The sequence below is a fragment of the Mobula birostris genome, chromosome 1, assembly GCF_030028105.1.
Source record: "Mobula birostris isolate sMobBir1 chromosome 1, sMobBir1.hap1, whole genome shotgun sequence".
In the NCBI taxonomy this organism is placed as follows: domain Eukaryota; kingdom Metazoa; phylum Chordata; class Chondrichthyes; order Myliobatiformes; family Myliobatidae; genus Mobula; species Mobula birostris.
The window spans coordinates 142274111-142291319 of NC_092370.1; the positions used below are offsets into that span (position 1 = coordinate 142274111).

A 17209-nucleotide genomic window follows, 5' to 3' on the forward strand; every position below is an offset into this window, starting at 1 on the left:
GTTGCAGGAGAGGAGGGGGAGGGGGAAGGGGAGGAGGGGGAGGAGGGGGAGGAGGGGGAGGGGGAGGAGGGGGAGGAGGGGGAGGGGGAGGGGGAGGGGGAGGGGGAGGAGGGGGAGGGGGAGGAGGGAGGGGGAGGGGGAGGGGGAGGGGGAGGGGGAGGGGGAGGGGAAGGGGACAGTCCAGCAAATGAAGCTGAACCAAGGAGCTATTTATGTAGCCAGCCCAAAATGTGAATCAGGTGCCTCAATTAGAGCATCCAACAGAACAAGGGAAAACCGGAAAAGCTGGAATAGGGAATAATGGACCGGACCATGATCCAGAATGCAGTCTTCACAGACCGGACCATAACAGGCCCTCTATTCTGAGGTTCTATTCTCAGGTCCTAGACTCCTCAACTATAGGAAACATCCTCTCTATATCTACCCTATCTAGGCCTTTCAACAGTCAATCTGCTTCAATGAGATCTCTCCCTCATTCTTCTAAATTCCAGTGATTTATAGGCTTAGAGTCATCAATCGCTTCTCAGACATTCATTCCCAGAATCATTCTCGTTAGCCTACTCTGACCTCTCTCCAATGTCAGCACATCTTTTCTTAGCTAAGGGGCACAAAACTGCTCACAATACTCCAAGTGAGGCCTCACCAGTGCCCCATAAAGCCTCAGCACTACATTCTTGCTTTTATATTCTCTTGAAATGAATGCTAACATTGCATTTCCCTTCCTCAACGCCAACACAAACTGCATGTTAACCTTTAGGGAATCCTACATGAGGACTCCCAAGTCTCTTTGCACCTCAGATTTTTTTAATTTTCTCTCCATTTAGAAAATAGTCTACATCTTTATTCCTTCTACCAAAGTGCATGACTATAATTTCCTCACACTATATTCCATTTGCAAATTCTTTGCCCATTCTCCAATCTGTCTATGTCCTTCTGAAGCCTCCCTGCTTCCTCAACACTACCTGCCCATCCACTTATCATCATATCGTCTGCAAACTTGGCCATAAATTCATCAATTTCATCATCCAAATCATTGACATATAACATAAGAAAAAGCGGACCTAACACTGACCACTGTAGAACACCACTAGTCACCGGCAACCAAACAGAAAAGGCTCCCTTTATTCCCACTCTTTGCCTCCTGCCAATCAGCTAATCCTGCTACTATCTTTCTTGTAATACCATGGGCTCTAATCTTGTTAAGCAGGCTCACGTACAGCATCTTGTCAAAGGCCTTCTGAAAATCCAAATACACAACATCCACTGATTCTTCTTTGTCTATCCTGCTTGTTATTTCCTCAACGAATTCTGACAGTTTTGCCAAGCAAGATTTTCCCTTAAGGAAACCATGCTGACTTTGGCCTAGTGGAGTGACATTTGCAATCTTCCACTCCTCCAGAACCATGCCAGAATCTAGTGATCCTTAGAAGATCATTACTAATTCTTCCGCCATCTCTTCAGCTACCGCTTCCAAAACTCTGGAGTGCAGTCCATTTCATCCATACGACTTATCTACCTTCCGACCTTTCAGCTTCCCAGGCACCTTCTCCCTCGTAATAGTAACCGCACTCACTTCTGCCCTCTGAAACTCTTGAACTTCCGTCATACTTGTAGTGTCTTCCATAATGAAGACTGTTGCAAAATACTTATTCAGTTCATCCACCATTTTCTTGTCCCCCATTAGCTTCATTTTCCAGCAGTCTGATATCTATTTGCAGCTCTCTTTTACTCTTATCTGAACATCTGTATCTGAACATCTTTTGGTATTCTTTTTGATATTATTGGCTTGCTTACATTCATACTTCATCATTTCCCCACTTACGACTTTTTAGTTGCCTTCTGCTGGAATTTGAAAGTTTCCCAATCCGCTAACTTCCCACTATTTTTTCTCTATCATTTGCTATCTCTTTAGTTTTCATGTTGTCTTTGACTTCCCTTGTCAGCCACTGTTACATCATCATGCTTTTAGAATGCTCCTTCTTTGGGATGTATCTATCCTGCAGCTTCTGAATTACTCCCAGAAACTCCTGACATTGCTGTTCTGCCGATGTTCCTGCTAGTGTTGCCTTCCAATCAACTTTGGCCAGCTCCTCTCTCATGCCTATACAGTATAATTCCTTTTACTCTACTGTAATACTGATTCATCTGCGTTTAGCTTCCTCTCTCAAACTGCACAGTGAATTCTATCATATCATTATCACTACTTCCTAAGGGTTCCTTTATCTATCTTAATCCCCAATCAAATTTGGTTCATTACACAACACTCAATCCAAAATAGACTTTCCCCTAGTGAGTTCAACCACACGGTGTTCTAAAAAACCATCTTGTAGATATTCTACAAATTCCCTCCCTTGGGATCCAGCTGCAATCTGATTTTCTCAGTTTACCTGCATTTTGAACTCCCCTATGACTACCGTAACATTGCCCTTCCCTCCAGAATTTTGTATCTGTTTCTTTTCAACTTAATTCCCTACTACATGAACAACAGATAATTTGTAATTAACTTCATGCTTTCCTGCATGTATTCTTCTAGCATGTGTACAATGTAACATTTTTTTTTACATTATTTCATACCGACAGCAGGCATCTGGCTGCTTGGAAAGCCACCAGTTCAAGATTATAACTGTGAACTATTGGTGATATAACCCCATAAAGGACAAAGCAGAATTCAGCTCTCTTGTTGGGAAGGTGGGAGATATTAATCAGAGGAAATGTACAAGGAATTTAAGCACTGATGGAGAATAATTTGAGAGAAAGTTAAGGGGAAAAGGGAGCACCTATTAAGATGGAGGAAACATTATTAGAGATGATTTAGGGATCTCGGGATCATGTAATTGGGCTGAGCATTTGTAACAGGTGTTCATCCTACTACTCTGTGCGAGCCAAGGTCCCTCACCCGAGCTCATTCTATCTGCCTGCATTTGTCCCATCTTTCTCTCTTCTCGTTGCTACTATTGGGGGGGAGGTGCAGGACCCTTGGGTCCTATAACGCCAGTTTTGGGAGTAGTTGTTTCCCTGCAGCCATGGTACTCCTGGACTGGCTTCACTGACGTTAGCACTGATTGACTCTGCAGTTAGTAGACTCTGTAGTTCATGTTCTATGTATTAATTGTTTACTTTATTATTATTTGCACAATTTGTCCCCTTTTGCACAATGCATGTTCATCAATCTTCGTTGTGTGGGGTTTTCGTGGATCCTATTGTGTTTTTTTTTTGTTTTATGGGTACCTACAAGAAGATGAATCTCAAGTTTGTAGATGGAATATATACCTTGATAATAAATTTACTTTGAAATTTGAATCCCTGTACCACTGTCAACCAAAACAATCAGCTTGCATAGTGCCTTGAATCCTATGAATATTCCTAAATTCTTATTTTCCTCATTTAAGCTTGGTAAACCTTGAACTTTTTATTATGAAGATTACAGTGTTTCTCTGAATATGAAATGGCAGTATAAAATAAAGTGGAACGATGGCATTGTTGTTCCTTGGAGGCTCAAATCTAGGTGGAACAGGAGAATGTGTAAAAGTATCTTGTCAGGGCAGAGGAAGGTTTAATATTGTTATTTACAAGTTCTGTATGCTGGTAACATTGGCTCTCTGAAATACCATTTTTGTTAAGCTTAGTTTAAAAAAATCCTTGAGCGTGGAGTAAGTTTGTGAAATTATTTATAAAGACAATCATGATAGAGCAGTGGTGAGAACTTGGTGTCTTAGTTAAGAATGCATTGGGGAGAATACCTTGCACACACGAGAAATAGTTAGCTGACCCAGTTTCATAGGAAAATGTAGAAGTGTCCTGAAGGTACTGACAAAATATAATTTATGCCTCTCAGCACCATTATAAAACTCTATGGCAGTGTCCCATGAATCATGTTCTGCAGTGATTTCAATGCAACATAATCTCGTGGTCTTATATCAATGCCATCTCTGTGCATTAGTTTTAACTATTATTAGCATTGCTTTCAACTTAATGAGACTACGGTGTTTGTTTCAATATAGCCTACATATTACAAGGGGGAATTTAAAGCTGATTTCTTCTTAGAGCTGAAACACAAGCCTCAAATTAGCTGTGAAGGCATTGGTATGAACTGTTAATAATTTGAAAAAATTCTATTAAACCATCTCTTAATCTTTTCTGCTGCAGTGGAAATTGTCCAAGGGTTGCAAAACAGTAGTTTCCCATCACTAGCTTGATCACGTAGAATTTTAAATGAGTTGGTAAATTATCTGACTGCACCAGGCCAGCTTTTTGTACAAATTTTTCAGTATTTTTCATTCTTATTAAATATAATCTCACAATTCACATGTCACTGGCCATTGTCACTAACTCGTGTCTTCATGAATTTTCTTATAATTTGTTTTTACTGATCAAAATTCCTATTTATACAATGTCAGAAAATTCTGAATGTACCTTTCTATGTCAAAGTTCAAACCAGCTAATTATCAAATTGATGAGGAAGAGAAGCGGATTTGGAGCTGTAGGTTGAGCTACAGCATTTATAAACCTCTTCATTAATCAAAGTAATATCCATTTACACATATGAAATACTGGAAGTACTCAGCAGGTCAATCAGTATCAATGGACAGAAATAAAGTCAACATTTTGGGCCAAGATCCTTCACCAGGATTGGAAAGGAAGGGGGAAAAAGCCAGAATCATTTCCATTTCCCAATCCATTTACTCTAAATATGTGGCTGTTGTTCATCAATTTTCTTCTCAATCTGTTGTCACCTATTGACTGAACTTTGTAGCAAACCTTGAAAACAAAACGTCACAGCTGCTAGAAATCAGAAACTTGATGGAAAACCATTAATCTGAAACACCGACTCTGTTTTCCTCTCCATACACTGTCCTTGCTGAGTGTTATCAGTATTTTCTGTATTATTTTGTAGCAAATTATTTACTGTATTCTTCATGAAAAATGTACGACTCTATACAAATTCGGAAAAATCTGTCGAATTAATATTCACATCAGATTGTAAAAATGTGATCAGAGGAGATCAGCTGACAAATTGTCTACTTGACTATATAAAAAAAAAACAAGTGTCTTTTTCAGAGAATATGAATGAATATGCTAATCTTTAGTCACTTGGTCAAGAATATTTTTAAGCATTTTCAATACTTCTATTAATTTGACTTTTCTTTGTGTTGTCAATATCCTATCCTATTAGTTTTCTTCTGTTCCTGATTTCAGATTCTCATAGAATTGGAAACGGCTTTGCTGGATGATGAAGCGCACTGGTACAAACTCCAAACCCATGATGTTTCATCTATGCCCCTTCCACAGCCTTCACCCTACACACCACGCAGACACCCGCATGGTGAAAGCCCCACGAGGAGATTACAAAGTACGTTCAAAGATAGTTGGTTTTCTATTTCTGCTTTTCAGTGGGAATACTTTGGAAGCATTTTAGAGACATTAATAAAAGCATAGACGTTGAATGCAGCAACACAGGTAGATCAAGAAAAATCCTCAATGGAAATCTCTAATAGATTTCTTAAGAACAAGGCAAACAATGAGCTGTAGGTTATTTAATGAGACAAAGAATAGGCTCCATATGCAAAATGAGATTTTTTGCAGCACTTTTGCACATGTTTTAGAATGAAAAAGTATACCTGATATCACTAGAAAAGGGATAATGGCCTTGGAATTCTTTGACAAGGGAAGTAGGCCTTGCATGATGCACCGACTATTTTGGTTGCAAACCCACAGCTGGAATAGCCCACATGTCCTGATGCCGACGGTGCTATACGCAAACCTCTTGCCCTCTTTCTTCAGGAAACTACATCATTGTAAAGCATAATAAGATCAATAACAGGAAGTCTGGGACCAGGAGATTTTTGGGGACTGAAGTCCTGTGACAACAGAACTCAGAGGTGTATTGTAACTGCTATGGAGAATAAGAGCTTGAGGCCAAATTATCGGTACCTAGGAGAGAATCATCTATTGATTAGGGATCAAAGAATTGGGTTTAGGTTTAGATAATTTAATCTTGAAGGAATTGTACCAGAGTATTGACTAGACTTGAGGGAGAAGCTTGGCCTCAACAAAGCATTGGATAGGCTGACGTGAACATGGGGATAGGTGATGGGAACTACAATGGTGCTACAATGAGGACAGCAGGTATGTAAACAAATTAAAGTGGATAATCACGAGTTAGTTCTCTTGAGTGGGTGGGACCAGATCTGATTAGTTCCCTTTGAATTGTACTTCAGCAAAGAAAGCAATGGTGTGGGAACCTAGTTCTGAAAGTTCCCAGGAATAGGGATACCATACAATCATGGGGACTATTTTCTCAATCAAAGCTCCGAAGCATGAACTAATGGAATTTCAAGGCTGGCACACAGTTTGACCAGGAAATCATTATAATCACATTTTACAGTGGAAAGTACCAGATTTACATCATAAAGCTTTAGAAAAGCCCATGCTACACATCTGAATTTCTGGTCTCATATTTCCTGTGATTCAGATAAAATCTTAAGGCAATATAAGTGCCGCATAATTGTGGACTGACTCATTCACCCTGACAGGATCATTTCTATTAAAAACTGCTGTTGAAGCCAAGAGGGCTAACAGATGAAGGAAAGTTAGTTAATTAAGTTAATTGTAGCATTTCTTTGGTGAATCATGAAATTGTTAGCTAAAAGCAGACCTGGTGTATCTCAGTATTCAGTTTCTCTGCCTTACCCTCATCCTCTCTCTTTCTAAGCTGTGACACATTCATTACTGTGCATGAGCTCAAACGTAACCAAATACTGTGAATGAGACTTGATTCTATACAGTATTTTGAAGGACAATTAATCCATTCTGCTCCTTTTTAACTGATGGTAGAATTAGGAAAGTTGAATAAAATGAATGATTATTTTCATAACGGTGAAGTTCAAGGCAAATCATGTCCAACTAACAATAGACTTTCTTGATGAGATTGTACTGTCACTGAGGAAGTCTGGCTAATTTGGCACATAAGGATTTAGAGAAAACATTTGAGAAGGTGTTGCATAATAGGCTTGCCATTAAGATTGTGACTCATGAATTAACAGAGTCTGCCTCAGTCAGTTATAGTAACGAGAGGTTGTTTCTCACATTGGAAAGGAATGCACTGTGGGGTGTTCCAGCACAGTCCTGAGACCATTGCCTTTCCACCTTTGTATTCATAATTTCCTGCATAATATGGAGGCAGAGTGAATTATAAAGGACATCAAAAGGCCAATGATATATTGATGGATTGGTGGAGCAGGTAAATACTGTAGATGGCAGATGAAATGTAATTATATGAAATGTAACGTCTTGCCTTTTAGTAGGAACAATGGAAATGTGCAGTGTAAGATAGAGGATTCTGGGATTGTATATGGATAATTTGCTGTGGGGTAATGCTGTAGCTCTATGAATCCCTAGTTGGACCACACTTGGAATATTGTGTTCAGTTCTGGCCAACTCAATATAGGAAAGATGTAGAAGCTTTAGGGAGGGTACAGAGGAGATATACCAGGATGATGCCTAGACTAGAGGGCATGTCTTATGAAGACAGGTAGAGCATGCTCGATCTTTTCTCTTTGAAGCGAAGAGGATGAGAAGTGACTTGATAGAGGTATACAAGATGATAAGAGGCAGAGATAGAGTGGATAGCCAGAGACATTTTTTCCCAGGACAGGGGTGGCTAATATGAAGAGGGCATAATTTTAAGGTGACTGAAGAAAAGTATAAGGTGGGTGTCAGGAGTAAGTTCTTTACACAGACAGTGGTGGGTGCATGGAATGCTCTGCCGGGTGTGGTAGACGCAGATACATAGTGGGTATTTAAGAAAATCTTAGATGAGCACATGGAGGATAGAAATTGGAGGACTATGTAGGAGGGAAGGGATATGTTGATCTTAGAATAGGTTAGGAGGTCAGCAAAGGTCGTGGACCAAATGTTCTGTACTGCCCTCTGATGTTCTATGTACTAATTTCTTAAAAAAAATGGAAGGCAAGTTTAAGAACATGGTTAAAAAGCATCGTCTTTTTTTTACATAGGTAGAGTAGAGAACTTGTGCTCTCTGGATGAACAGTGAAAGTTAAGATGAGATGTGTTGAAGGTACATAATATCATAAAAGATAAACTAAATGGAGAAAAACTGTTCACATTGATGAAGAATTAGACACTTGCGGGCTCAGTTAGAAAAACCCAAACACTTGAGGAATTATCTCCTACATAGTAGTTGGTGTGCACTGCCACGGTAATTTGAGGAGGAACATTTAATGGTAGTATCAAAAAGTGAACTGGATATGTGTCAGAAAGGAATGAATTTTCAGGACTATGAGGAGAGGAATGGAGAAAGTGGAATGAGCTAGATTGCTTTTTATCTGGAGTTGTTATAAACTCAACGGACGGAATAGGCTCCTGTGCTGTAACGATTGTGTGTCAAGCATCCTGCTTTGAGCCTTGCATTAGACATTCATCAGCAAAACAAGGTTAGATTTTGTTTACTATTAACATTATGATGAGCATTGCAGCATGATTAATGATTTGGTTCTTAAAACGAACAGGGAAGCATTGTTGCTTAGCTGCTCAGTTACAATGAGGTTGATGAAATCTGTAAATATTGTTGTTAAAAAAAAACTGATGGATGGTGCAAATGAACTATTTGACTACAGTCAGAATTTGGCATTGCCGTTACTTGAACTTATGATAAGGCACTCAGTCCCCAAAACACAAAGCCCATTTTTCCATTTCTGCATAAAACAAGCTGCAGTGACCATTATAATGATTAGTTGATAGGTCAGACAAAAGTCTAGCCAATAGTGACAGTTCTGCTGGCTTTATTTGTGTGTTAACGCTACTCTATTAGCTAGATAAATTGCTTTATGCTAATAACCTATCTGCTAGTATGTTTTATTAGCATTGATTGTATGTTCCGAAAAAGTGGCATTGTAATTGTTTATTTCCGTTACATAGATAAGATATGTTGTGTTTTTTTTTCATTTTGTATCCCATTTTGATATTTATTTTCCAGATACAGGGCCACATTCATTAAATTCAGGTAAATTACTGGCATGAATCAGCGAGACTAAAAACACTTGTTGGTGTGTTAGCTATCACATTGGGGAATGGTTAATAGTGAATGTTCTGCCTGTGCATGTAGAGAGATTAGATCACCTTTCCTTCTCATCTAACTTCTATTTCCCAACCTGTGTGACTTCCCCCTGCTGCTAGTGGTATTATGTGCAATATATAAGTGAGTGTGCCATCATTTGCGGCTTTACTGTTGTGATGGGTTTGAGAATGGGTTTTTTAATGGTTGATAGAAAACGTACTGAAGGTTATTCCAATGTCACGTACACAAATATAAAAATAAACTCAGAAGGAAACTAGTCAACCAGATTTATATATTCCAATTCATTAAGATCATGCTGATCTGTGACCTCTGTCATATTTTTGCACTTGTCCCATATCCTTGACTTCCTTAATATCTAAAAATCTATTGACTTTTTTTTAATATACTTCTCTGCTCAGCCTTTTGGTTGGAAAATTTCAAATAGTCATAACCCTTTGGGAGAATCAGTACTTTTGTGGCCAACCCCTCCGTTAACACAATGGCACTGGGGGTTTTGGATGCCTTAGCTATGTGAAACATCATTTTTGAATTTACTCTGTTAAGCTTCATTTTTATAAACTTGGGAGTTTCATATGAATGTCCTGCCATCCTTTGGATCGGTCTTTGATCTTTGCATCATTTCTTTCATAGAATATACATTTGGTAACAATTTTTAACTATTTTAGGAAAAGATTTTCAGCATTAGAGATGTCAGTTCTGTTCTTTCTACCTACAGAGAGAAAATAAATTATCAATCTATCAATATAATTAATGATGTATATAACTGTAAATACAGGACATTTTCTGGTAAGTGGTGTGATCCAGAAGAAGCAGTATTAGAAGTTTAAGCCTATTGTGGCACAAACTCTGCCAAATACTCTCACAAGAAAGCAAATCTCAATGGCTATTGTTATGTTTTTTAACTCCAAAACCAAAAAATTAATTGAAAGAAATGCACGGAGCCTGGAGATGTGTGTGTTTAGGTTCGATTTTACTTTAAGCAAGGTGCCACTTGTGACATGGTGGCATAATTCACGTACTTTTACATTTAACCCTTAAGGAATTATTTAAATTAACAAAGAATGCTTAATCAAACAATATATTTACAATGTTGCTCAAATATTACGGCTATATGGTTACTAGTGTCATATAGCCTTGTGCTGTTTTCACTAGCTGGGCCTCTGAAATCCAAAGTGCAGACTTAGAAATATTTGTTTTAGGGATATAAGACAGATAATCAAAATGAGTTTTGTTCCATTAACTGGTTGTCACTTTGGATGGCCTTGGATCATTTTTGACACTGGGATGGTGGAATTGTGGAAATTAGAACTTTTTTTTCAATTCTCTGAGTAGCATGTCCTGCTTGGTGGCGCAATAATATCAGCGCCGGACTCTGGAGCGAAGGTTCCCGAGTTCGAATCCAAGTCAGGTTGAGCGTCGAGCTAGCAACTCGGCCTCGTAAAAACAAGAATAGCTTGCTACAGAAACACCATCAAAAAGACGGTGCCCCGATAAATCCACTGCCGAGTTAAGGGCTATTCTTCTTCTTTTTCTTCTTTGAGTAGCATGCTTTAGGAAGTGTATTATTTTCATTCAAGGTAAAAGTGAATATTAGAAGTATGGAATAGATATATATGCAATAATACATAGTACCACAGGAGCAACATTTAAGAAAATAATTGTTGCCATATAGTTGGGTATGGGTTATTGGAAAAAAAATCTAAGCTTTCAAAATGACTTGATGAATACAAATGTAAACAGGCCCCTTGGGTTTAATTCTCAGCATGTTCTATTGATGCAGTAATCTCCAAGAGACCGAGTTATTCACTTCAGCAGGTGTAGATCTGCAGAATTTGTTTGTTTACTGATAAATAAATGTTTGTATAGATTTTAATTTATAGATATACCGTTGCAAGGTCTAATGGCAAGGGCTTAATAAAGATAGCAAGAAATGAATGCCCAGTCTTTAGCTTCAGTAATACAAAGCTGAGGAAACAAGTTTCGATTTAACATGCTCTATCAAAGGCATTAAGAAATCGCTTAAGTGAATGGAGCAGAAAATTTGTGAATTATTCTCAGCAAAGAAGACTGATCCCATGTAATTAAGCTTTTTGAAATATTAATTGGATACACATTTACTAAAAAAAGGCTGTGAACATTTATAAATTAAAATAACTGAATGTTTTTTCAGGCATGGTAATCCATGCCTTTTTTTGCAGAGAGTTGCTTATCAGAATTGTGTAGAGCAAATAAGGAAATTAGTTGATATTCTGGATTTGTCCAGTTACTTTCAGAGATGAAGACATATTTATGGAAGGACTTTTGAAGATTAAACATGTGGGAGGAGAAACTCATTAGAGCAGTTTAGACATGCAGTCTGTGGAAGGATGCAATGGACCTTGCCCATTCCAAGTATTGCCATGTTGCTCTTTTCATTAAGTACAGTCTAATAGTAATTACAAAAGCATTTAAAATTTAAAGCATCCTAAAGAGCATGAGCTTTTAATTTTTAAGGGATTATTAGTAAAGTATTTCCCTGGATGCAGTTTATTTTGGGACAAGTACCTTGCACTTCTGTTGGGCAGAAAAATTTACTTTGGAATTGCTACTCATGGCTAATTATTGCAGGTTTATTTCGGTTGCACACAGAAGCACATGTTTAGTGGTCTCATCTGGCAAGCATTTCAAGTGTCCTTTACGTGGCCAAAGAAACATATCACATTGTTCTCAACTGGCCTTGGAAGAAACTAAGAATTACTTTTGTCCGTTCTTAATTCAAAGTTCAAAGTAAAAATTATTATCAGAGTACATACATGTCACCACATACAACCCTGAGATTCTTTTTCTGTAGGCATACTTAGCAAATCTATAGAACAGTAACTGTAGACAAGATCCATAAACTGTAGACTGTAAACAAACTGTGCAAATGCAGATCATAAGTAAACAGTAATAAATAACGAGCATGAAATAACAATATATTAGAGTCCTTAAATGAGTGTAGTTATCCCCTTTTGTTCAAGACCCTGATGGTTGAGGGGTAGTAACTGTTCTTGCACCTGGTGGTGTGAGTCCTGGAGCACTTGTACCTTCTACCTGATGGCAGCAGCGAGAAAAGAGCTCGGCCTGGGTGGTGAGGATCTTTGATGATGGATGCTGCTTTTCTACAGCAACGTTTCATATAGATATGCTCAATGATTGGGAGGGTTTTGCCTGTGATTTACTGGGCCAAATCCACCTCCTTTCATAGGATTTTCTGCTCAAAGGCATTGGTGCTCCCATTCCAGGCCATAATGCAGCCAGTCAGCACACTTTCCACCACAGGTCTATAGAAGTTTGCCAATGTTTTTGATGACGTGCCTAATCTCTGCAGACTCCTGAGGAAATAGAGGTGCTGTTGTGCATTCTTCACAATTATATTTATATGATGGGTCCAGGACAGTTCTTCTGAGATAGTGACACCCAGGAATTTAAAGTTACTGACCGTCTCCACCTCTGATTTTCCCATGATTACTGGCTCCCATGTTAGAAGTGTAGCAGTAGAGTTTGGGTAAGGCATTTACAGTGTTTGAAATCCTACTTAAAGTTCCACTCCTTTTGAAATTCCTTACTCTAATACAATCTGTTAGCTTCTCTGCAAAAATGTTGTTGCACCAGCAAGCTGAAGGGGGTCTGAATTTGACAAGGCAAACATAAATGTACTGCACAGAAACATCCTTACACAATAAACATTGGGCTTTCGTTCATTTTTAACCACAATCTGCTGTTTTCAAATTTTTGTCCTTAAGACTAGTCAGTAAGAGGAAAATACAGTTGTGGTTTAAAAACTTGGCAGCCAACATAAACAAAATCACTGTCGAATACAAAGCAGGATTCTCTGTGTGTGATGAATACAGAAAATAGGTAGGGAAGTGTAAACTGAAGATGTGGGAAATGATTCAGAAAGGAGGGTAGAAAGGAAGACACAGGATATTTTTATAAGCGAACCAGATAATCAATTGAATTTGGAGAATGCTGAGTGTTGTGTCCAAGGGCTGAGATCCACTGTGTTTGATACTTCTTTACAACCACTAAATGAGCTGAAAAGGGAAAATCTTCAAATTATGCCACTTGCCATCAGTGAGTTAAAAATAATGGTAGAATTCTGCAGCTTGTGAAGATGACTGAAGAAGAATAAAAAAATAAAAGGGCCCAGAAATGTGATCTCATAATGTTTTTTTTCAAGTATTATATGTTTTGTCCCAGAAGGAAATATTATGACCAGGTCATTCCAGAAAATATGGAAATGAGACGAAGTATTTTACAGTAATTTTTCAATTGCATGGGTGATGGCTTCCTTGCACAAAATGCATACCAATTTACCTCCATTTTAAAAATTTGCTGGGTGATTTTGTTATGTTTGCAATACCTCGAAGCTGGGTGGCCATGAATAACACCCATGAGAAATGGAGGTGAGGAACAAATGTTTATTTTCCTTGTAAGTCATCTATCCAGGATACCCTCTCACATTACGGTCAATGTGTTACACACAAGAAAGCTTGACAAAATATACATGAATAAATAACAGATATATTTATTGTTGTTTTGCAAGGTCCCTCATGTTGGTCACTTGTAACTCAATTAGATCATCATAATGCAGTTTGCCTCACAGTTGTGGAATTTAAAGGGCCACTCACAGTCCCACTTGCAGCTTCTATTGCCTGCAGCATCTGAAAAGTGTTTATTCTAAAAACTACAGAGGTTCTGCAAACAAAAAATTAGAAACAGATCAAGCTGCTTCACCATGTAAAAAAATTACGAAAGCTTGGATTATATCCTTGGCCACATTCTCATTTATCTGTAGAACATTTTCACCTCTTTTCAGATCAAGCATCTATTTCTCTTTGCTTTAAGAATATTCAAGAACTGCTTTCACTGCCTTTTGTGGAAAAGAGTTCCTGAACACATGAATCCTCTGAGAAAAAACAAAATTAGTTCATCTGTCTTAAGTAGGTAACCCCTTGTTTTAAATCAGTAATGACCCATAAGAACAGAAATCTGAACTACATCCATAATTTGAAGATCCTCAGGGCTCTTATGTGTTGCATTCAAGACACTTCCAGTTCGAGTGGATGTGCAACCTTTTCTTACATGATGATTCATCCATTTCCAGTAATTGTCTGATAACCATTTTCTGAACCATTTTCAATGCATTAACAGAGCAATATTGTGCTCTATACTGTAAATATGAATAGCAGTCTCCCCTGTGCCCAACACAACTGAAGCATTTCCTCCTGAGTTATGTACATCAATAATAAATTATATCTTAATGTTAGCATTCTTGATCACTTGATGCACCTTTTGCAAATTATGCACGTTGCCACCCAGGTCCCTTTGAATCTCAGTCTGCACCTTTCACTATTTAGATATGTTTTTTTCCTTTTTCTTGCCAATATGAACAATTTCATATTTTCTCATGTTGTGTTCCATTTGTCAAATGTTTGCCCACTGAAATAATTCCTTTTCCCTTTGTAGCCTCCTCTGTGCTTGTACTTACTTTCATCTCTGTCTCTGTCATCTGCTCTTTTTTACTTAATTTATGCAAATCACTTGAGACTGCAGGGTGGTCCTTGTGGGGCACCACTCATGGCACCCTGACAAAAATAGCATTCATTTAAAAATACAGAGTGTTACCTGTTGGTCAACTAATCTTTGATCCATGTGAATATGTTACATCCTGTACTATAAGGTTTCACTTTATCAAATGAAGGAAAGGGTGGCCAGATTAGGGAAACCTTGACAACAAAGAATATGGAAGGTTTGATCAGGAAACTGAGGAAGCATATGGCAGGCATTGGCAACTACAAACAAGTAATTCCCTTGAGCGATTTTGAGGGTTTAGTCAAGACAAAGGATAAGTTATTCTAGAAATTTTAATAGGCAAATTAGGAAAGACTGAGTCCCTTAAGGACCAAAGAGGGAATCTATATGTGAAGTCAGTGAATGTGAGCAAGGTCGTAAATTAATACTTATTGTCTGTGTTCATCTAATAGAAGGATAGCGTGGTGAAAGAGAGATGCATTGATTGGACCTAAAAGGTATTGAGAAAAGGCACGGGATCCAGGGAAATTTGGCCTGGTGGATTCAGAATTGGCTTGCCTGCAGAAAGCAAAGGGTCGTGGTGGAGGGAGTACATTCAGATTGGAGGATTGTGACTAGTGGTGTCCCACAAGGATCTGTTCTGGGACCTCTACTTTTCATGATTTTTATTATCGACCTGGATGTGGAGGTAGAAGGGTGGGCTGGCAAGTTTGCAGATGACACAAAGGTTGGTGGTGTTGTGGATAGTGTAGAGGATTGTCGAAGATTGCAGAGAGACATTGATAGGATGAAGAAGTGGGCTGAGAAGTGGCAGATGGAGTTCAACCCGGAGAAGTGTGAGATGGTACACTTTGGAAGGACAAATTCCAAGGCAGAGTACACAGTAAATGGCAGGATACTTGGTAGTGTGGAGGAGCAGAGAGATCTGGGGGCACATGTCCACAGATCCCTGAAAGTTCCCTCACAGGTAGATAGGGCAGTTAAGAAAGCTTATGGGGCGTTAGCTTTCATAAGTCGAGGGATAGAGTTTAAGAGTCATGATGTAATGATGCAGCTCTATAAAACTCTGGTTAGGCCACAATTGGAGTTCTGGTTGCCTCACTATAGAAAGGACATGGAAGCATTGGAAAGGGTACAGAGGAGATTTTCCAGGATGCTGCCTGGTTTAGAGAGTATGGATTATGATCAGCGATTAAGGGAGCTTGGGCTTTACTCTTTGGAGAGAAGGAGGATGAGAGGAGACATGATAGAGGTGTACAAGATTATAAGAGGAATAGATAGAGTGGATAGCCAGCGCCTCTTCCCCAGGGCACCACAGCTCAATACAGGAGGACATGGCTTTATGATAAGGGGTGAGAAGTTCGAGGGGGATATTAGAGGAAGGTTTTTTTACTCAGAGAGTGGTTGGTGTGTGGAATGCACAGGCTGAGGCAGATACATTCGTGAAGTTTAAGAGACTACGAGACAGGCATATGGAGGAATTTAAGGTGGGAGGTTATATGGGAGGCAGGGTTTGAGGGTCGGCACAACATTGTGGGCCGAAGGGCCTGTAATGTGCTGTACTATTCTATGTTCTATATTCTATATTGGGGGCGTTCGATGTCTTGAAGTAGATTAAGGTGCATAAATCTCCAGAGGCAGATGTGATCTATCCCAGAATGCTATGGGGAAAAAGGTAAGAGATTGTCTGGGCCCCTACTGAGATTTTTGTACTTTTGTTAGCTACAGGCAAAGTATCAGAAGATTGGAGAAAAGATAATGTTAAAGGAATAAGCCGGTTAACTATAGACCAGTAAGCCTTCCATCAATGATAGGGAAATTGCTGAAGAAATTCCTAAAGGGTATGACTTGCACTCATTTGGAAAGGTAACGACTCATCAGGGATGGTCATCATGATTTTGTTAAGGGAAAATCCTGTCTCAGTTATTTGAATGAGCTTTGACTTTGTCATTGATGAGGGTAGAGCAGTAGATGTAGTGTATACGGATTTCAGCAAGGCATTTGATAAGGTAACCCATGCAGTGCTTATTGAGAAAGTAAGGAGGCATGGGATCCAAGGGGACCTTGCTTTTTGGATCCAGAATTGGCTTGCCCACAGAAGGCAAAGAGTGGTTGTAGATGTGTCATATTCTGCGTGGAGGTTGGTGACCATTAGTGTGCCTCAGGGATCTGTTCTTGGACCCCTACTCTTCGTGATTTTTATAAATGACCTGGATGAGGAAGTGGAGGGATGGGATGGTAAATTTGCTGATGACACAAAGGTTGGGGGTGTAGTGAATTGTGTGGAGGACTGTCAGAGGTTACAGCAGGACATTGATAGGATGCAAAACTGGGCTGAGAAGTGAAAGGTGGAGTTCAACCCAGATAAGTGTGAGGTGGTTTATTTTGGTAGGTCAAATATGATGGCAGAATATAGTATTAATGGTAAGACTCTTGGCAGTGTGGAAGATCAGAGGGATCTTGGTGTCTGAGTGCATTGGACACTCAAAGCTACTGTCCAGGTTGACTGTGTGGTTAAGAAGGCATACGGTGCATTGGCCTTCATCAACTGTGGGA

The 17209-nt window shown here is 39.0% G+C and overlaps 1 protein-coding gene across 23 annotated transcripts in view; it reads left to right on the forward strand.

The window, feature by feature from the left end:
• Positions 1–17209, forward strand: part of rims2a (regulating synaptic membrane exocytosis 2a) — a 1105394-nt gene that overhangs the window by 727034 nt on the left and 361151 nt on the right. For all 23 annotated transcript variants that reach the window (XM_072262764.1, XM_072262846.1, XM_072262801.1 and 20 more), the window contains one exon: positions 5197–5350. In XM_072262764.1, the coding sequence (XP_072118865.1) occupies positions 5197–5350 (154 nt within the window). The remainder of the gene's footprint in view (positions 1–5196; positions 5351–17209) is intronic.